The 22,636-nt window shown below is 38.9% G+C and overlaps 1 protein-coding gene across 7 annotated transcripts in view; it reads right to left on the reverse strand.

Annotated features, from left to right (window-relative positions):
- Rbms3 (RNA binding motif single stranded interacting protein 3) overlaps nucleotides 1-22,636 on the reverse strand; it is a 1,318,386-nt gene that overhangs the window by 1,034,839 nt on the left and 260,911 nt on the right. For all 7 annotated transcript variants that reach the window (XM_040289897.2, XM_078038251.1, XM_040289900.2 and 4 more), the window contains exon 2: nucleotides 16,360-16,428. In XM_040289897.2, the coding sequence (XP_040145831.1) occupies nucleotides 16,360-16,428 (69 nt within the window). The remainder of the gene's footprint in view (nucleotides 1-16,359; nucleotides 16,429-22,636) is intronic.

A 22,636-nucleotide genomic window follows, 5' to 3' on the forward strand; every position in this document is an offset into this window, starting at 1 on the left:
GCCTCCTGGTTTCTCCTGCTAGCCTTCTGTAGCTGCAGGGCTGGCCGCACGAATCAGTCGGCCTGGATCTCCGGGGTCCCACAGTTGGCGATTGGGATCCCAGGCACTCTGTCCTTTGGATTTTTCCTGCTTGCCCCTCCCCCAGCTCTAGCTAGACAGGTTTCGTTTTGGCTGCAGATGGGTAGGGGGGGTTGCAGGTCAGGTGCCTCTAGTTCCCCCCTAGTCTTTATGCAGGCTCACTCTGATTCTCCCTCCCCCGGCAAGCCTAGGAGAGATTTTATGCGAGTTCCCCATGTATGGGGGATGGGCTGAGTGCCACACACCTGTTTTGTTGTTGAGATCTGTCGGAGAATGGCGGTGGATATTTCAGCTGTTCAAGATGCTGACTGCTGATTGCCTTGGGGGAGTGTCCGCTGTGGGGGATGGGACTGTACCGCTTCCTTCCCCGTCTAAACTCCCGTACTCAGCCCGGGGGTCAGTGTGGGCTTGGCTGGCGGGATTCCACCTGATCACAGCCAAGCCTCTCCCTGCTTGCTAATTAATGGCTTCCCTGGGGCGCCACGCCTTCTGTAGCCGCAGGGCAGGCCGCACGAATCAGTCGGCCTGGATCTCGGGGTCCCACAGTTGGCGATTAGGATCCCAGGCCCTCTGTCCTTTGGATTTTTCCTGCTTGCCCCTCCCCAGAGCTAGCTAGACAGGTTTCGTTTTGGCTGCAGATGGGGAGGGGGGGTTGCAGGTCAGGTGCCTCTAGTTCCCCCCTAGTCTTTATGCAGGCTCACTCTGATTCTCCCTCCCCCGGCAAGCCTAGAAGAGATTTTATGCGAGTTCCCGATGTATGGGGGATGGGCTGAGTGCCACACACCTGTTTTGTTGTTGAGATCTGTCGGAGAATGGCGGTGGAAATTTCAGCTGTTCAAGATGCTGACTCTCATTTCTTTTCTGTTATGCTCCTTTGTGCCTATGAGATAAACTCTTTTTACTATTAGTCTGTATTACTATTATTATTATGATTATTATTTAATCTACAGGACCCAAGCACTGAATCTAAGCATGCAGATGAATTATGTCTTCTTCCCCTATGCCATGGAGCAGTATGTTATTGTGGCTTTAAGTATACTTTTCTGTTCACTAATGAATTGAAGCACATTTTCACAGATTTAGTATCCACTGGGATGTCCTCTTTGGCCAAGTGTCTTTTCAAGTATTTTGCCCTTTTTTCTATGGGGCTGTCATCTTTGACTCATTTTTAGATATTCTTTATAGATTCTGGATAGAGATCATTCATCCTATATACATGTACTTCAAATATCATCTACCACTCTTCTCGTTTGTTTACATAAAAGTTTTATTTAAATTAGACTGGAGTTTTTTTTGTCCTTTTGTTTGTTTAATGCCTGAAAATAATACTGTTTTTATTGTGGAAAGCAGTAAAACGTTAGAGAATCTATCATCAAGAGACAGAGAAGGAGAGATGAGAGAATATGTCAAAAGACAGCAATGGGAGGAAAAAATAAAATACCTATAGATTGTTTGTATTTTCAACAGTTTAATTAACTAGTCACACATTCATGACCTCTTTTAAGTCCCCAAGAAGTAAACTCTATGTTATGGCTGGATGTGAGGTGTCCCCCAAAAGTTCTTGCATTGATTCAGGAATGTCAGGAGGTGAAACGTTGGATGGTGAGATTAACCTAATAACCTAATTGGTTCAGCCTAGTTTAAATGGACTGAGGCGTGGTCCTAGAAGATGGGACACTGGGGGCAGCCCTGGAAGGACACAGCTTCCCTATGGCCTCTTCCCTCTCTCTGCTTCCTGCCTGCCGCGAGTGGAGCAGTTTCCCTCCTTCACTCCCTCCTACCATGATGTGATGCCTCATCTGTGACTTAGAGCAAGGGAGTCTACCAACCATGGAATAAGCCTCTGGAACCCTGTGCCAAAATAAACTTTCCCTCCTCTAACTTGTTTTCCTTGGGTAGTTTGGTCACAGTGATGCAAAGCTCACTAACACCCTCCATCAATCTCATTTCCCAGAACTGAAAGTCAGGAGGATCTCAAAAGTACCCCATGTATATGTCACTTACACACATCAGCCAGCCTAGTAAATTGCTAATTAGATTTTGTTAAATGGGCCATATATCACCTAAAGCCCAATACTACTAACCAAGCTATTTCATTGCTTTGTCTGGTTTTTTATGGGTAGCTGTGAAAAGAAAAAAGAAAGAAAGAAAGGTGTCTTGGCCCACTACATCACAAAGTTGCGAATACTTAGGCTAATTTATGACGTTGCCATGCCAGTTCTAAAAAGCATGATTTTTGACAGTATTTCCAGAGAGACAGCTGTCCAGTGATCTTCACGTGACCTTCTTAGCAACGAGTCACTACGAGGGTCTTGATAAATGCTTGCTGGATGAACAGACAAATACAGGGATGAGTGTGTGCCTGCATACAAAGAGAAAATCTGGATTTCAATGTTAACTTTCTGCTAAAGACACTGTAAGTGATGAAATAGGGCTTCGCAGTGTCCTCAGGTGTTGTGAAAATAATTCAGGTTTCAGATGTCCAAGAAGACTACACCAGGTGAATTATTTTAAGCCATCACTTCTGAGACTCACCTCTGTGCTGACGAAAATAGGCAAGCAAAACAGCTGCAGCAATAAAATGCACCATGGGTACTGGCATGTGTGGTGCCAGCCAAACGGAGCAGGAGATTTTAAGAGCTAGGAGGAGATACAGCAGGGAATGAGCTTCAGTTCTCTTCAGTAAAGGGAGTAAAGAAAACTACTAACAAAACAGGCCTTGCAAGAAGCAGAGAGACCTAATTTAGCACATCCCCAGAAATGTCACATATATATATTTTGTGTTAATTATTCTAAAGAAAAGCTAAAGCACTTATACCTCAATCAGTCCCCCAATGCATCAAAAATTAATGAAATGGTACACAGCATTGGTATATTGAGACATGTTCAGTCCTGACCTGTCTAGAGAAATGGCTGCCATCTTGGTCTGTCTTGGTTCCTTTTTATTACTGCCAGAAATTCCTCAGGATGGCATAATTTGTAAAGGAAGTTTTACTTGGTTCATGGTTCTATAGATTGACATGTCCAGAATATGGCTCAAGCATCTGCTTAGCATCAAGGGTGGGCCTTCTTGCTGCACTGAAACATGGCATAGAATTCATATGGTAAGACAGACCAAGCACACCAGCAGAAGCTCACTTTTATAACAAAGCCACTCCCTTAATAACCTGTTAATCCATTAATCCACGAATTGGTGAATCCATTAATGAAGTCTCTGCCCTCATGACCCAATCACCTCCCCAAAGCCCTACCTCCAAATGCCATTAACAAATAACTTTCAGAATTAAGTTTCCAACATAAGAATTCCAGGCAACATGCCCAAACCATAGCATGAGCCAAGTTGCAAATGAAACAATGATTTTGATAACTAAGGAAGTCTGGGAAATTCACTGGTAAAGGATAGGGACATATTGGTTGCATTGCTGTTTTGTTCATCTTGTTTTGTCATCCATGGGTGCTGGTTTTGCCACCCTCCATTGGGGATGGTAATGCCTTCCCCACTTATCTCACACGTAAAGTAAAAATATCTCATTTTAGCAACAATCTATAGGTCAGAGCTCTGTAATTCCTCAACAGTATTACAAAATTCAAAAAGCTATGAAAACTTAAAACTTTTTCAAAAGTCATTTTGGCAGCAAAACTTCATCTGACATGAACAGACTTGGAAGTAAAACCTGATCTAAACTGATTTGAAGCTTTTAATTTACTTAGTCCCATTTGCTGAATATTCATAACTTTCACTGCAGAAATACTAATGTGTTTGGTTAATGATGCTGCTCAACACCCTATCGTATTGTTACAGAATTTATTAATATATGCTCTTTAAAATTTCTAAAAATAAAAAAAATCTAAATTTTAAAGGTCACCTGATCAATGGGACTATGGGCTTACATTAGAACAGAGGCCATGATATATAAAATATAACCAAATGCCTAGATTTTGTTTTATCATCTAACTACACAACTTCCAACTTAAATTTTCTGCAGAAGCATAAGCCTACCATCATATTCTCAAACAGAATAGCAGCAGAGTCCATTAAGCACAATACATATAGTATCCAGGTTTTATGACCTTTCTAAGCCTGCAAAAATTTGAAAACTAAAAAGCACATATATTGGCTTCAAAATAGAAAAATAAAACTATCACACCGAATCTACAAAATGTAGTTCATAAAAATCTGTAAAATGTAAAGTCAGCTACCTCATCATTGTTTAAATTAGTATATATAAAATATCATTGCATTTGAAAACAATTGCAGATTCGGTTTGTCTCGCTGAGCAAGAATGCTCATTTGTGCACAATCATTGGTGAGAAATAAGAGCCCTTTATAACTTGTGTTTGCTCTTGTATTCAAATGATTTCAAAAACAAAGTTATGAAAAAATTATTTCACTTGTTCATTAAAATGCTGTTTAGTATGAAATATAGATTTACTTTAAATTTATGTTTTACATAAGTTAGACTTTGTAACAATTGTAATGTTCATACTGGCCATTGAAAGAAGTGTGAGTTCTCAGAGGGCTAAATATGGGGGATTTTTTGTAGATAATCCTGATCATTAACTACATTTCAGTAGGTTGTTTTAACAGCTAAAAATTTTATGGTCCCCATCTCAGTTACAGAGATAAATATTGTTGAGTTTTTCCTAGCTATTCAGTAGTCTGTAGACACTCTGAAAAGTGGCCAGATCCAATATAATCTTCATACTAATTGTCAAGGTAATTTAACCAATGGGTCAAAAGAAGCCCTCTTCACTTGTATTAATAATTTGACTCCAATCCAAACCTGGAATGGTGACAGATGAATGCTGGTATAAATCAGACTTTCTATATGGAAGCATTAGTTTTCTGGGCATGAGCAATGGTTCAAACTACAACCATAAAGCATGGAAGTATAATTTCATCGCTAGCATGTATCTGCGAATTGTAGAAATGGCTTAGCTATCATCATGGCATGCTTTACACAGAAAACTAAAATGTTAGAGGTGTTGCTGACTGTTTTTCCAAGTACCATATAAATCAAGTCCAATCATTTTCCCACTTTACAGATAAGGAAACCAACATAGAGATATTCCGTTGTGTGCTGAAGATCAAGCTAGTAACAGAACTGGGATACGAATCTAGCTGTGTGTGTCTTTAGAGTCCAAGTGCTTAACTGTTATTGTGGTGGGAATTCCCAGGCTTTCCCATACAATTTGACAAGCCTATCACTCTCACTGTTTTCCTCTTTCCTTCCCGTTGTAAAAGATTTTGTACACACACATCCTTCTTTAAAAAAAATGTGTCTTATAAAAACTATCTTAACTATGGAACTAACACCTTTTTAGATTGATCCAGGTCAAATCCTGCATCTTATTTTTCGAATTCCAAGAGACGTAGACATTAACACTGTGGTTGTGAAAAAGATAAATGGGTTTACCAAGCTCCACTAAGAAGCCCACAGTTGTGGTGCAGGGGACATCACACTGTAGTACAACAACAGAGCCAATGATCCACTCTTGTTTCTGCCAGCAGCCAGCAGCGGCCAGCGGCAGCCAGGGGAGAGATCCCTGAGTCTGCCTGCACTAACCAGCAAGTTGCTAAAAACAATTGCTTGGCTTTTATTGCCTTGTTATCTGGAAGGCTTCTGTACCTTAGGCATTCAGACTTACTTTGTTAATGGGGCCTCTGTACTGATGGGTGTATTCCTAGTAAAGTAAGACCCTTAGTTTTCCTGACCTATTCCATTTTCCAGAGTCACCAAACACAGTCCTAATGAGGAAGATGGGACATGGACAGTAAGAAGGTACAGTTGAGTTGATGGGCATGGCAGAAATTCCTGGTGACCAGCGAAAACATGGAGAAGAGTAAAACTGTGTCATGTGTTCTTGAAAGCTTAAATCCCATGCCTTGGATTCCTGGTCCGGGGAGAGAACTCTGTCAAGACTCTGGTAGGCTATAAAGGGCTAAGAGTCAGAACACCGGAAAGGTTATAATCGTCTACTTTGAAATCAAGCACACCCATGTCCAAATTCTGGCTCTGCCACTCATTAATATGAGGAAGGACTGAATAGATGATCAGGACAGCTAGACAGACCAGGGCTCACATCTATGAGGGATTGAGGAGTAAAGTGACCAAGCAGATAACACCAGAGGGTGTGACGCAGGAATGTAGTCCTAGAATTGGCCAGCATTTGGAAGTAGGCAGACTGTGGCAAGTGGGGAGAAGTATGGTAGGCCCATGGTCAGCTTCCCAGGTCTACTGCCTCTGCTGTCATAGAGGGCCCTCTGTGGAAGGACCTCACACTTCCTTCAATGCCTGAACTCTCTTCATCTTTAAATTCTTGATATCTTTTCAAATTTTTTGATATTTCACATGGGGTCTAACAAATCATTGTAGCTCGTCCTCAGATGCCAGTGATCTTTAGACACTGAATACTCTGCAAGCACACAGAGATAAATGTTGGGTAAGAGTTTGATGGTTTTTGATTGATTCAGACTTCTCTGAGTCTTGAAGCCAACTCTAGGGGATGGAAGAAGTAGAATGACAATAATATCCTCTTAGAAGAATTAGGTAGAGTAATAGTATGCCCCCCCCCCTTATTTTTCCTTTAAACGAGATCCATCCACATGGTGGACTCTATTTTTTTACAACTTTATTATTTATTTATTTATTTATTTTATATGGTGCTAAAGGTCAAACCCTCTGCCCCCTCACATATGCTAAGCAAGCGCTCTACCACATAGCTACAACCCCAGCCCCAGGCCCAACTTTCCAATAATGAGGGTAACCACATAATTTGTCATCCAAATCAGGATACTTTTGAATGAATGAAAGGGTATGCTATTGATACTTACCCTATGATAAAGTGTAGACTTCAGACTGTCCAGAACAAATCAAGTAGAATGACCACCCTATCAATAAGCCATTCTAGCAAACAGAAGAAAGTTAGTGATGATTATGGAAGATATAATCCTGAACATGGAATACAAGTGTTCAGAGAAAATTTGGATCCATTTTTGGAGGTGAGGGAAGAGGATATTATTGTTATATATTTATAAAGAATAATCAAAACAGAATAACTTCTTTGGAACAAAATTGCCTACAAGTTGAAATTTGCTGTAGTTGAGTTAAGGTGCTCATGGGGTTCATTACACTATTCCCTTTATTTTCATATGAGTCTGGAAATTTCATCATAAACATTTTTTTTAAATATTTTTTTGTTGTTGGTGGACCTTTTTTTTATTTATTTATATGTGGTGCTGAGAATTAAACCCAGTGCCTCACACATGCTAGGCAAGCGCTCTACCACTTATCTATAATCCCAGGCTCATCATAAACACTTTTTAAAAGAGAAAAATATTAGATGTTTTCATTAATAATGACTGAATAAACATTTTAAATCACCTAATACATTATGTTATTAACTTGCCACAAATTACTATCAAAAATAAAATGGAAAACAACCAAATCCGACAATAATTTCATATCAAGTGTTCTCAAATTACCCAAATAAATACAATAATGCCAAAATTTCTGCATTGATTCACAGGTAGAAATCTATTTGGAGATCAAATCAGAAATTCTGTCTTAAAGCTCTGTTTGCACAAAAAAATCATATCATGTATTTTTATATAGATTGCAAGTTGATATTGAATGGCCTGCGGTAGTTGTGATGGAGGTTATAGGATATTAAAGCCTGCTGTAATCATCCCAAGAGGGTAGACTATAATATAGATGCAGATTAACCCCTAGTCTCAGTGGCTTAAGAACAGCAAAGATTTTTGTCTGGTTCATGCAACTGTCTATGAAGAATTCACAAGGGATTGTGCTCCCCTCATTTACCAGGGATGCAGTCTAGTAGAGATTCTATCATATTAAAAATGCACTATCTGGAACACCTGGTTTGTTTGCTTGTTTGTTTTATCAGGTAATAAAAAATAGGGAATTACAGATAGGTTCTTAATGTATCAGATGAAAAGAAACATGTCCCTTCTACTAGTATTTCATTGGCCCAAACTGTCCTACAATCCCAGGAGCAATGAAGAGGGCCAAATATAATAATTGATGAGCATTACTGTCTTCACGATACCTCAGCCACTCCTTCAGTCAACACTGCAAGAAAAGTGCAGCACATGATTTCTGAATCCTTCAACCTGAGTGAACATTAAATGAGACTTAAAATGGCATTGATGTGTCTGAAAATATGTGTTCAGAAAATGAATAATAAAAAGATGATGGGAGGGTAAAACTTCTTTTTCAAACACTAGATAGTATTCATTTTCATATAAGAGGTATGATCAATGCAAATCGATATGAACAATTCATTCAACCCAGCATAGTTGACCTTTATACTGCCAACACTTTTCTAGTCATTAGTATGGATAACAGTAACATCTATTTGAAGATGAGGTTATTTCAGTTCTCTATTTCTGCCTAACCAACTACCAGCTGAGTTGAGTTCCTTCACTTGGGGTCTTTTATGGGGTTGCAGTCAAACGGTATCGGAGACCATCTGACTCAGATGTTCAACATCTCTCCTGAGATTGTTGAAACAGCTGGGGTCTGGCCGGTCAGCTCTCCTTCCACTTGGCCTGTCCACAACACTAGCTTGGACACAGAGAGCATGGCATTCTTAAGACAGTTGGGAATCCATCTGGCATATAGCTTCTCTTAGAATGATTACTGTATGAGCACAAGGCCCAAACTGTAAGATCCCTTAGCATCTAGGGTCAGAACTGATGCAGTGTCAGACCATAATCCCAAATATGTTTGGACACATGTCTATTCCTGATGGTCACTGTCTGGCAGGTATTACATAGATAAGATATCTCTACTGATCAAAAGCCAGTGACAGGGCTAGCTGAGCTCCAAAGAGAGGAAAATACATAGAATTGTGAGTACCAGGAGGCAGGGTTCACTAGGGTGCAATCTTTGGAGACAAAAATTGACAAAATCAGACCGAATTTTCCATATTCTATGAATTTATTTAAAATTCCAAGGTCTCATTTACAAATGAGGTTTCATATTATATCCAATTTGCTTTTCCAGTTTTATTCTTCTCTGTAAGTAAGATGGTTTACAAATGCATAAGAAATTATACTTCAGATTTCTCTTGTTGTCTGTATTTATAATGCTGGGATGTTACCTAGATGTAAATTTTAGTTAAGGGCATTGCCACTTTGCGATTCTGGTCAGAATCTCAAATATATGGATGCAAATGATAGGACAAATGCAAGCCTGAGGAAAGACAGCACAGTCCTTCCATTCTCTCTATATATAATCATATGAATCATGTAAGTTGTGTGTAAGACAGCTATCTAAAGTACAGAACCTGGAGTTATCTCCTTAACAAAAACTTTTCACAGAACACCAACAACAGATCTGACGAGTTACTTCATGACTGTAATTGAACCAGACAAAAACAAGACCACTCCATAATCATGTTCAAGCACAGTGAAGAACAATGTCACTATCTAAATCACAAAAGGGACCAAGCATCCCCCCTCACCCAGGTAACATTAGTGACCACTGCTTCTTTACTACTTATGTCTTTAGTTTGGCTCCTTTATCCTTCTGGATAAAATTATTAAGATACCAAACCAGAGAACTTCCCTCACTTCCTAAAATTACTCAAACCTCAACGAACCCCTCTTTCTCAACTCTCATCAAAATCATCTAACCAGGTCCCATAACAAACACATCCTAATAACCTCCCCTTACTCACAAACCCTCCTTTCCATGATGTGCTATCTTCATGCAGCCGTAACAAAATACCTAAGGTCTTTTCTAGCCTGTTCCTCCAAATTAGTTTAGTCTTTACTCACTGTTTTGCTCCAAATTTGCTTCCATATTTTCAGCTATTTGTCATAGCAATGTCCTACTTCTTGGCACTGATTTCTATACCAGTGTATTTGTGTTATTATAACAAAATACCAGAGACTGGGTAACTTAATACTTAACTGTATTTTCTCACAGTTATGGAAGATTCAAGTCCAAAATTGGCAAGGTGTTAGCAGGTCTGGTAGAGTTTTGTGAGAGTCTGCTCTCTGTTTCTCAATATCATTACCATATGGAGAGGGTTAAATGAGATAGAACATGTAAAGAAATTATCAGAAATTATGAAACTTTATTGCTGTTCCTTCTGGGAGTGGGATGAAATGAATATAAAGGGTTGATACCATTCACTCAGTCATTCTAGAAGGGTCCTGATCCCATCCATGAGGACTAAATCTTCATAACTTTATTAATCACCTCGCAAATGCCCTAGCTCTTTAATACTATCTCATTGGCAATTAAGTTTGAACGTATGAATGTTGGGGGACATACTAAGACCAAAAGCCCTGATATTGAACACATATCTGTTCCTGATGGTCATTGGCTAGTAAGTATTACAGATATACAGATACAAATACACATCTAAATATTTTTTTCTATCTACTTAAATTATAAGCATATAGTTTGACAAATCCCCTACAGATAAGGAGGGTCAATTTTGTTTAGAATCCTGAGCCAAAATACACTGGGAGTTCACATTTGTCTCCATGGATACCACAAAACCAAGCAACCATACACATAGTCTTGACATTTAGGTTCATCATTGAGATCTCAAGGCTGCCAAGTTAATCCCCAGTGTAGAACATAGATAATATAAAAGCACAATATCAGGATTGACCAATGGTTCAGAGTATGGACTGTCCTGGTCTCTGTCCACCTGTACTTCTTGCACCATAATATTTGAGGTAATGATGGGAATTTCCCCTCACCAAAGAAGAGTAAATTAATTGTACCTTAATCAATCCATAACAATCAGCTTTGATGCTAACTTCAGGTAAAGAGACGGTAGAAACTAATGATTTGAGGAAAGAAAAAACTGATAAATGTGGATTTGAAGTCTCCATTTTCTATTCTATTTCTGTTACTATTTCATACAAATCATTCATTCATTCATGTAGCCACCAGAAACTACATGAGCCCCTACTCCTTGAAGAGTACTAGTATGAGGTCTAAAAACTATATATGAGACAATCCAGGAAAAATACTCATCGTAGCTTTTTAATAGTGAGACACACTCCCCTTCTTTCTCTTACTGCGCAAGAGAAAGTAAAATAAAAAAAATAGTAAAACAAAAAAAAAAGTTCTCTGCTTCCCTAATTTAACATGAATCCTTCCTGGTACCTGAAAAATTAAGCCTTGAGTCTTGCCAGTGTTTTCTGCTACTACAAGACACTACTGGACAATCTGAAATTCCTTGAGTCAATTGTTACATCTGAACACATTATATCATTTAAAAAAATATTCACTGAGTTTCACCTTTTATTTATTTTTTTAATACCAGGGATTGAACCCAGAGGCACCTAATAACTGAGCCACATCCCCAGCCAACCACCCCTTCTTTATTAGGGACAGGGTCTTGCTAAGTTGCTCTGGGCCTTGCTAAATTGTTCAGCGTAGCTTTAAACTTGTGATCCTCCTGCCTCAGTTTCCCAAGCCACTGGGATTATAGGTATGGTTTTCACTTTTGTTGTTGTTGTTACTAGGGATTAAACTCAGGGGTACTTGACCGCTGAGCCACATCCTCCGCCCTATTTTGTATTTTATTTAGACCCTAGGTCTCACTGAACTGCTAAGCACCTTGCTGCTGCTAAGGCTGGTTTTGAACTCACAATCCTCCTGAATCAGCCTCCAGGATTACAGGCATGTGCCACCGCACCAGGCTTGGTTTTCACTTTTAATAAGACAAAATTTAAGGTTCTCACATCTCAAGGACGACTATAAACACATAGTGTACCAAGGAGTTAATAAATCATCTATCAATCAATCACTGTTGACCAAACCTTTACATTGAAAGTTGTAGAAGCACAGGACTTAGATTGGTATCCATTTTTCAAAGGAAAAATTTTCAATTTATAAAGCATGAAGTGATAAATTAATATTCATAAGAAATTTTCTGAATATGAGAGGGAGGATATGGAGAGAAGTAAGAAACTTTTTAAAAAGGAAATATATAACATGCATAGCAAACCTATCACATTTTAGTTTATCGTTGTGCATTTCAAATATGAAGATACCAGCCAGCTAATCACCACTCTCACTTGTCTATTTCATTTATTTCTAATGACTCTTTTATTTGGTATAGATATTCATAAGCTTATAAAACTTTATACTACATTACTTACAATGCAATGAGAAGAAAAACGTTTTCTTACAAGTGTGTTTTCAAATTATTCCAAATTAAGCACAAAATGATTCCTTTCAAAAGAAAAACATATTAGTAACTATATTAAAGTCTACACTTTGCAATTTGTCCTTTTGCAACTAGACTGACCTATAATAAAATCAATGAGCCCTTTCCCAACAAAGAAAATCATACAAATATAATTTTAAAACAGAACAAGTATCTAAAGGCCAAAAATGCTATATTCTGGTCAGTTCAAAATATAACTATTGGTTAAAATTATTTTCAGTGAGTTTCCTCTAAAACCTTTATAGATACGGTAAGGAAACAGGGCACTGGAATCTGACAGAACTAACCTTGTGTCATTGGACAAGTCAATTAAATGTTCAGGTTGTCCGTTCTTTCATCTGTGAAAGTATGACATCTTTATCCAAGAGATATTGAGAGGACTAAATAAGATATTGCACATGAAGAAATTAGCAGACACCACATAAATGCTCAATAACTGCTAGCAGTGATGATAATGATTGAGAAGGAACAGTGATTATTTAATTCTTATAGGAGTATACTTCCATAACAGGCAAGTATTCATCTGTGTGCTGACTTACTTATTACTTTATCTATGTTTGTGTCTATCTCAGGTTTACAAGTAATGAAAACAAAAAATGTAAGACCCACTTGCCCACTTGGACTCTAGTGAATATAAACCTACAACTCAATTAAAAAAAAATTTATACACACACACACACACACACACACACACACACACATATATATATATAAAATATTTTTGCTGATGCCAAAAATCAGAGGAAGACATGGGAACTGGAATAGACATAGCAGTTGTACTTTCAACCTCAGGCTGAGAATCTGTGTAGGTATTTTCAAAGACTGAAGCTGATAAGCCTATTATATTGCAAACACAAAAGACAAAGGTTTTTGCAAAAACACAAATTTAAAAGGGAAGGATTAGCACATGAGTAACAAAGAAGAGGAATAATTATTCTGTGTGGGACAGGGGTGTAAAAGGATTACCACCCACCAGGCCACCTCAGGAGAATAAATCTCAGAGTTTTCAGCAACTGTAAGGCTAGTGATCCTTTAAATAGTCACATAACATGTAGAAAATACAACGCCACTATTAGAACAAAAGAATGAAGCACATAATGCTATGATAGATGTATTCGTTCAAAAACAGTTGGACCAACTTGTAGGAAAAAAAACAAAAGTCCATATCAGGCAATGCAAGAGAAGGAATTTAATATAGAAAACTAGTTACAAGGGTTTGAAAGAGCTAACAAGTTAACAGGGAAGGGTAAAGGTATCCATTATCTTTTCTGGGGCCTCAACAGATAAAGATATTGTAGTCAGAGGCCACAGAGGTTACAGGGCTGCCTCTTAGGAGCTAATCCACCCAGATGCTCAGACCCTATAAAGAAATTTCCCCAAGCAGACAGAGAGGATGAGGAATATCCTAGGCTTTCCCTGTCTATTTCCTTCCTAATTGCCACCAATTTTTCCATTGAAACAACCTACTTGGAAGTTAGTCAGCAAGAGAGCCTGAAGTGGATCTACAAGAAAAGGAACAAACATCGAGTCTCACCCACAATGGCCAATTCCTTCCACTTATCATTAAAGTGAACTTTCAATCCAAAAAGAAACAACAGCAATATTAGTTTTAACCAGGGTACCATTTTGAAATGCCACTCAGTTATGTCCCTCAATTAAAAAGACACCTCTTAGGTTGAAAGTCCCCCCATCCATGGCATAGAAGCACATTTCTTCCTATATGTGACACGTAAAAATGAAACCCATTTTATGGTGGGGGGATACCAGGTATCGAACTCAGGGGCATTCAACCACTGAGCCACATCCCCAGCCCAATTTTGTACTTTATGACAGACAGGGTTTCACTGAGTTGCTTAGTGCCTTGCCATTGCTGAAGCCGGCTTTGAACTCACGATCCTCCTATCTTAGCCTCCCAAACTGCTAGGATTACAGGTGTGCGGCCACCATGCCCGGGCAAAACCTCCTTTTTTTTTTTTTTTTCTGAAACCAATTTTTGATACCTCATCCACTCTTGAATTTCAAAGACCGTAAATATTCAAAGATAAAAATTGGTAAATATTTATAGGACAGCCACTATTTTAACTGGCCTCAGATATTAAAACTAGACAAATGCCATCTAAAAATTCCATGACTTCATAATATAATGGTCATTTTTTTAAAAAACATTTTTCAGATTTTCTTTTTTTAAAAAAATATCTATTCATTTATTTTTATGTGGTGCTGAGGATAGAACCCAGTGCCTCACACGTGCGAGGCAAGTGTTCTACCACTGAGCTACAGCCCCAGCCCCATAATGGTCATTTTAACAACAGAAAACTAAAAGGGTGTATATTCTCATTAGAAGGACTGCCCCAAATTCTCTGTCTTCACTCCTTATTTCATCGTCTCACATGCACAGTTTTCCAAGATCAGCACAGACTTGCAGAAAAGAAACATTGGATTATCTCACTGGGAAGTTTCCCCAAAAGATCCAGAAGGATCTTACTGACTTGTAAAACGGAATGAGTTCTGGGAAACTCTTAGACTCTGAGAACAAATAAATTCATATAATCATAAACAATTTCAATCTCTGGGTCTCTCTTGCCTTAGACTAAAGATTAGATTAGAACACCCCAAAAGACTTTTTCAGGGTGAGAGCTGAGAGATGAGGTGTGACTTGTTCAACTCTGGCCCTAGAAAGCCTCAGAATGGGCTCAGAAATATTCCTACCCCACTGTGCACCTTCTGGCTAGGGCTACTTGGTAAGAAATAAATGGAACCTGGATATTCAAAGCAACCTATGTTTTCTGACATCTGCCCCTTTCATCTGCCCCCTTGCTCAGCTCCAATGCATGAAGCAATATGTCCTTCCAAAGTTAGCAGGTGGTACAGCATCCTCACAAAACCCATGCCAGCGGGGGCAGAGCCATCACCTTCACTTCAAGTTTCACCAACCCATTCAAGGTAAGAAATAGGCACTGTGATACAATACTGCATCATGCAATAATTTATTTTTTCTTATTAATTTTATTTACTGAAAATATCAATTTGTCGTTGAAAAACAAAAGGTAAAAATGAGCACACCAAAAGTTCTCCTGTTATGCTGAAGTTGGAGTAAATTAGCACCCATACTCTATTTCATAGAAAGTCCATAAAATGGAAGGGGGGGTGTGAATATAAAGTATTGATAACGTGCTTGTCTTCAAAATCACTGCAGAACCTGAGGTGACCTGAAAAGTCTGAGAAGGAAATTGAATCAAGAACTCACAGGACACATGGGAGTTCATTTCTTCTTGATCTCATAACTAGTAGGTGATGCAAACATTTGTCCTCCCCAGGGGATAGTACAAAGCCAGTGTTCCAACTACATGAAGCTTCAAGAATTGGAAGGCGTGACCACGAATGTCACAGTGTTGTACCCTGTAAAACCTGCTCACCCACAGGAAAGACCCTGTTTTTTTCATACACATAGATAACACACCAAGATTAGCTTAACTTTACCTAAAAAAAAAAAAAAAAAAAGCACATAATGCTCTCTATTTATCAACCTCAACAGGGGTTGTTAATCAGGCTAAAAACTAAGCACAAAAGCAATCCTTGGAAATATTAGTACCTTTTCCAAATATATTCATGTATCAACTTGCAGAGAGACCATGTACCACACATGTGAAGGCACATATATGTGTGTGTGTACACAATTTCCTGGAATAAAAGGTACAGAGAGGACATTGTTCACTGAGGGAAAATGAAGCAAACTTAATTTCCAATAATGGTGAAATTGATGATTTTTCTTTGTTATCCACCCAGGAGGGCTTTGGAAGGGGCACTTCAGCCGTTCCAAACTCCTTACTTTCCTCTCTCACTGCCCTCCTCACAAGCCCGGAATCCAATTGAGGTGGAAGAAAGTAATTGACACAGTGAATTGCACAACCCCTTATCAAGAGGGGCCACATTTATGGAGAGAGTAGACAAGAACCTGGTAGCTCCCACAGTCGCCGGGTAAAAAAGCAATTGCAAGTTCAAGCACACACTTCCAGGAAAACAAGTACGTGGAGGTTCTTAAAAAGAGCATATTACCTGATGTGGCTGTGAACTGGACCATCTGCCGTAGGAAGGAGCACCAAGAGACTTGCTGGCTGAGGATCTCTGAGAAAGGGGAGGAAAAAAAAGATTTTCATGCTGTCACCCAAACAGAAGACACTTTATATTTCTCTAAACAAACTATTTATTCAGTGCCTACGGTTCCAAAATGTAACCCATGTAGACTCAGTCTGAACTTAACCTGTTTCACGTGTCTTAAAACCTATTGTCCACAGCACATACGAGGATAAAGACACGTGAGGATGATATAGCAAATCTATCCAGATTCAAGTCCCAGGTGTTTTTGTTTGTTTGGTTTTGGGGGTGGGTACCAGGGGCATCCATCACTGAGCCACATCCCCAGCCCCATTTTGTATTTTATTTAGAGATAGGGTCTTTGATATGGTTTGGATGTGAGGTGTCCTCCAAACGTTCATGTGGTGTGAGACAATGCAAGGAGGTTTGGAGGAGAAATGATTGGGGCATAGCCTTAACCTAATCAGTGAAATAATCTCTGATGAGATTAACTGGGTGATGGCTGGAGGTAGGTCGGGTGTGGCTAGAGGAAGTAGTTCATTGGGGACGTGGCTTTGGGGTATGCATTTTGTATCTGGCAAGTGGAGACTTTCTCTCTCTCTCTCTCTCTCTCTCTCTCTCTCTCTCACTCTCTCTCTCTCTGTCGCTCGTGACTCACTCCCTCTGCTTCCTGATCACCATTTCCCTTCCCTACACTCTTCCACCATGATGTCCTGCCTCACCTTGAGCCCCGAGGAATGGAACCAACTGTCCTTGGACTGAGTTCTGAATCCATGAGTCCCCCAATACATTTTCCTCTTCTACTCTTGTGCTGCTCGGGTCTTTTAGGCACAGCAGCAAAAAGCTGACTAAAACAGTTTCACTGAGTTGCTTAGTGTCTTGATTTTGCTGAGGCTGGCTCTCAACTCATGGTCCTCCTTCCTTGGCCTCCCAACTCCTGGGTTTATAAGTGTGTGCCACTGGGCTTGGCTTTCTTTTGGTTTTTGTTTTCAAATTAGAGAAAGAATCTCACTAAGTTGCTTGAGAGCTTGCTAAGTTGCTGAGGCTGTCTTTGAACTCTGGATCCTCCTGTCTCAGCCTCCCAAGTCACTAGGATGACAGGAGTGTGCCACCTGCCTGGCTCAAGTCTCAATTTGTATGAGCTCTTTGAACCCACCTCCCTAACTCAGCTCTCTCTTCTATAATGCTGGGATAGTCACTTATATATTATGAATTTCTGTGAGGATCAAAATGACATTATGAAGCACTTGATACAGTAAAGTGCTACGCATACATAAGGCATTACTTCAACAAACAGAAAATAAATCACATTTTTAGAAGTTTCTACTTGAAACAAAACTGGCATAGGAATATTCAAGTTAAAAACTGAGATCCTTTGAGAGTCAGTCAGTCTTGTTATAAAGAGATCCTACATCTTAGAAAGACCTGACCACATCATTGCCGTTAAGTCCCTAGGCTTAAGAAGTGCTGCAATCCTGTTATAAATAAACTCATCCAAAACCATTCCCATTTTCTTTGCATCTACCGCAAGAAAACTCCATACTTTCCCAGAATTCTTCCCCTCCAGGATTGGACAGGGAGCATGATTCTGGTCAGTGGAGCATGACTCTGATACTTTTGAGGGAAGATTGTTTTCCTAGACAAAGGGCAAAAGAGGCTTGTACCTTTCCACCACCTTTCTTCCACTCTACATACAGACAAGCTCTCTGGAGCTGGAACAATATTTTTGTGACCATGAGGAAAAGACCAGAGGAGAGCAGAGATGCCTATTTTGATCTTGTTAAGCAGATGAAGCAAAGCTTCAGGCTGCTATTTTTTTTTTCCTGAATCCTTCTTATGCCATTCACCGGAATCACATTTTCCTGCTACTTGCAGAGTGTAATGATAGACTCTGCTATCTCATTCAAATGAAAAGTCAAATTATCAGAATTTAATTCATCAGAAGCTATGGGTGCTATAGGAGGAGAGAACAGAATGACAGAGGCGTGAAGATGTGCAAGGGATTGGGGCATTTGGAAAATGATCAGCATGGCAATGTAATACGGTCAACTCCTGCATTCACCACCACACATTGCATCTGCCTTTCAGGGTCCCTGTGTAATTCTGTGTTGGCTTTCGCTGATTCTGACAGCTTTCCTGAATCTCTGCCACAGAGAGAATGGCATACTGGCTAAATGCTGTGCTCCGTCAGCTCAATTCAACTTCTTTCTAGCATCTGGCCATCTGAGGAGGCAGAGCTGGGTTCAGCTCCCATGTCTTCCCAGTTCCTGAGGTTGATGGAGTTGGACCCTAGAGCAAAGTGTAAATGCAGCATTTTGGGTCTCAGCTTGAATGACAGGTGAGCTAGCAAGAAAACAGCTAGATGTTAAACCAAAAGCTGAACCATATCTCCTCATTGACAAGAAACAGAAATGAACTTCAAATATATCCAGACTCCACTACCGAATAATCATAACCTCCTCTGATATTCATTTTCCTAATTGTGAAACAAGGTTAAATTAGATGGCCTCCATGTTAATTAATCCAGCCCCAATCTATACAATTTAGTGATTCAACACTTGTGAAGTGCATAAATGATTACTGATGATAGTGTGGCTATACAATGTCCACGAAAAGATTGGATTCCTTCCATTATATTATGTTTTTAAAAATACCAAAGAAACATTTTAAACCTGAATTAATTCAAAAATATTAATAATTCAAAATACACCCTTGCCTGGATATGTCAATAGATTCCAACTTCTCTGCTTTGATTAGGAAGGGGCTGTCAACTGGTTTCCTAGCCTGATGATTTGGGCTTTAGCAGAGAGTCCCTATAGCAGCAAATCCCTCTAAATCACAATACTTTGGAATTTACCATCAGACTAATATTTGAGGCACCATGTTTTTAGAATATAACTCATCTTTGTTTAATGCCACAATATGGGTTTCTGAAACTGCAATAATAAATTTTATCTTTATGATCAGAAAAACAAAGTTTGGTGTGTTTTTTAATATGAAAATAAAATTATGGCTGATATGCAAAGCACATTTTAAAGGAAGACCTGAGGCTTGCAACACACAAATCCAAGTCAATAAGAAACCTTACAGTAGGAAGGGAAGAAGATGGGCATTATGGATTTGAATGCAATGATAACTCAATGTGAAATGAACACCTATCCTTTCTTGATAAGTGTCACAATATTCCCATGCCCACGCTTCGCTTAACTTTTAACAAAAGGTCACACACATTTCAGCATTGACAAAAGTATAATTAACTTTATAATGGTAATTGCAGTCTATTGTGATTCACCCATTCATGTCCTTTCTAGTGCTAAGGATAGATGTGAAAAGTCAGACTTAAACAACAAAACAACTGGTCAACATCTATTACAAGGGAAAGACAAGATATGACAAAGTTCAGAATTGCCCAGTGGATATGGCTATAGTCAAAAATCAAACTCAGATCCCAAAATCTGGTCGAGTTTCCTTTATGTGTTTTTTTTTTTTTTTTTTTTTTTGGAAAAGACTAGCCATAATGTATAGTTTGCATTTCAGCTTGCATGAAAATAAATGTACCTGACAAACCAACTAAGTAATTGTTCATATTCTCATTTTCCTCCTACTAGTGTCCCTAGCAACCAATAGTTATAGGGCAGTATCCAGATTTGAATAATGAGGGATGCTTGTTTAAAATGCAAATTTTCTGACCTCAGGAATTTATAAATTTCTGGGAGTGGGATCCAGTGATTTGCATTTTAAGAGGTTTTTTAAAATTTATTCACAGGAAATTTTAGAAGCCAAGAAAATTTCCTGAATAATCCCTGCACACCCTTCTACAGCTACATATAGTCATTGAAGTAAGTTTTCTCTAAGTAGATAGAGTGAACGCTCAAACTCCAGGAAAATGCTTCTAGAAACTATAGGAAGTTACCTAAGGAAGAAAGAGTCTAATTTTTAACTGACAATAAAGATTGAACCTTGAACCACATGTCAATTAAATGACTGAAAAAAATCTTTAGTTTACAAACCCACTTTCTCCTTGGAAAACTCTGAATACCAAGAAAGACCATTGCCCTCCTGATCTGCTTCTAACCCATCCACACTTGCCCCTTACCAAAATTCTTACTCCACTGTCTTGAGATGGTCTTCTAAATATCGCCCCCTCATAGACTCTATATTTATAGTCATGGTGGGTGGTGGAAGCAAAGTGGGGCTGGGCCTTATTCATTCATCTAACCAGGCCAGTCTGTGCTTGAAATACAGTAATTTCCAAGTAAACTTCAAACGAATTAATTAATAGCTTCAGTAAACTTAACCCTATTCACCTCTGGCAAGTATGATCAGGAGACAAATTAGGGACATTGGTGATTAAGGAATTGAGAACCAGTACCTATAAAAAATTGGTAGGACTTAAGAGCTCCAACGTTTTCTGTAATTTCTTAGGAAGTGTAGTGTCATTGATCCAGACTTCAAAAAATTAACCTGGGGAGTTCCTCCATATGGTTTCATAAAAAAAAAAAAATATATATATATATATATAAATGACAAAAAGCAGCCAGGGCAAGGAATAATGAAAATGGTAGAAACCCCTTTGAAGTTGAAGTTCATGATGTACCCACTGAAAAGAGTCAGGAATGCTGTGAGGTCGCTTTGAAAGAACTAGGTGATCTACAGAAGCAGGCAGAAGCTAGAAGTTTCAAAGAAATATGGAGACCAAAATATTTACCCTACTTTGCATTTTCTCTCTCCCTCCACAGGCAGGTGGGGCTTATGGAAAATCCAGGTTACTTATGCGACAGAGAAGGGAATCCAGGAGGAAGATAATATAGAACATTTGGGTGGCAAAAACATGCTATTTGGCGTATTCCTCTTTAACAGAATGTTCCGTTCAACAAAGGAAAAAGAAGAAGTGCTACATAGGAACCTGGAAAACAGACCCAATGCAATGGCAGTTTAGTGTTAAAGAATGATGTCAACTATGCAGCCGCTAGGCTCCATCCCACAACTCTCCTGTACCTGGCCAGCTTCCTTCAAGTCTAAATTGCCCATCACCATGAGATAAGAAATTTTAGGAACCTGTACATTTTTCCGTAACCAGAATTTTTACCTGGTATTGCTGTATTAAGCCTTGAACGTGTTTGAAGAAAGAAAAACGAAAACCCAATAAACCGTGTTAGAGGTTGCCAATCCGACATCTGCATTTCACATCTTAGCACAAGAAAGTCATTGACCAATATGATTCAAAAACCAACATGGGTTGCTCAGACAGACTGAACTCTGGATGGCAGAACTAAGTTTTGGAATTTTAATTTCATCTGGGAAAAAAAAAAAAAAACCAGGTTTCCAACTCCAAAGAAGTGAATCATGCAAGAAGACCAACAAAGCAAATGACCTAGACAGCAGTGGCATTTTCAATACACAAGGTATGGAGCTAGAAACGACGTTGATTCAGAATTTCCTGAGGGTCTATGCTACTGGTATCCACGAGATACATAAGAAATAACCTTTACTCTGTCCTGGTATAAACACAATCATGCTCTAATTGCCCTTATTTTAATAAAAAGTTATTGAATTAAAAAATGGAAGCCAATAAGTCTGGATCTAGTTCACTCAGAAAGGGAGTTCTAACAAATTCCTAATGCCACAGAGACTCCTAACAATTGGTAAAGGAATGTTATGTAAAAGTGGAGCCAAATCTCTCCAGTTTCAATAAATCCCCAGATCATTAAAGTATATGGCAAGAAGCTCACATATTCCATATTCTCCATATCTTTTTAATAGTAACCATCCTTTGGTGTTTTTTTTTTCTTGATTAGATCAACTCATTTGTTTTGTTTTGTTTTTTAACCTTTCTCCATGGGCCCCACTTTCCAAGCTTTCCATCATTTCAATGAGCTCCTCTAGACCACTTCCAAAATCACCACTCCTCCTCCCTCTGAAGTTGTGCAATCTGATCTTGGACCAGTTACTCATGGTGTCCTCATTCCAATACAAAACGTAAAATAAATCTGAGCTAGCCTCAGTGCAAAATAACAAAAGGGAAAATTCTCAATACAATTAAGCACTAAAGATTGATTCAGTAACTATATTCAATAGGCTTTGCCTCTTGGTTTTATTTATTTTCCAGTGAGGGAGGAGAAATAAATGAATCTCATTTAAGGAGACCTAACCAAGCCTTTGTGCTTTGCTTACAAAAAGCAGATGTGGAATAACAAAGACTCCGTCTTCCTCTCAGAGTTAAAATAATCGTACGTAA

Source organism: Ictidomys tridecemlineatus, chromosome 2, assembly GCF_052094955.1.
Source record: "Ictidomys tridecemlineatus isolate mIctTri1 chromosome 2, mIctTri1.hap1, whole genome shotgun sequence".
In the NCBI taxonomy this organism is placed as follows: domain Eukaryota; kingdom Metazoa; phylum Chordata; class Mammalia; order Rodentia; family Sciuridae; genus Ictidomys; species Ictidomys tridecemlineatus.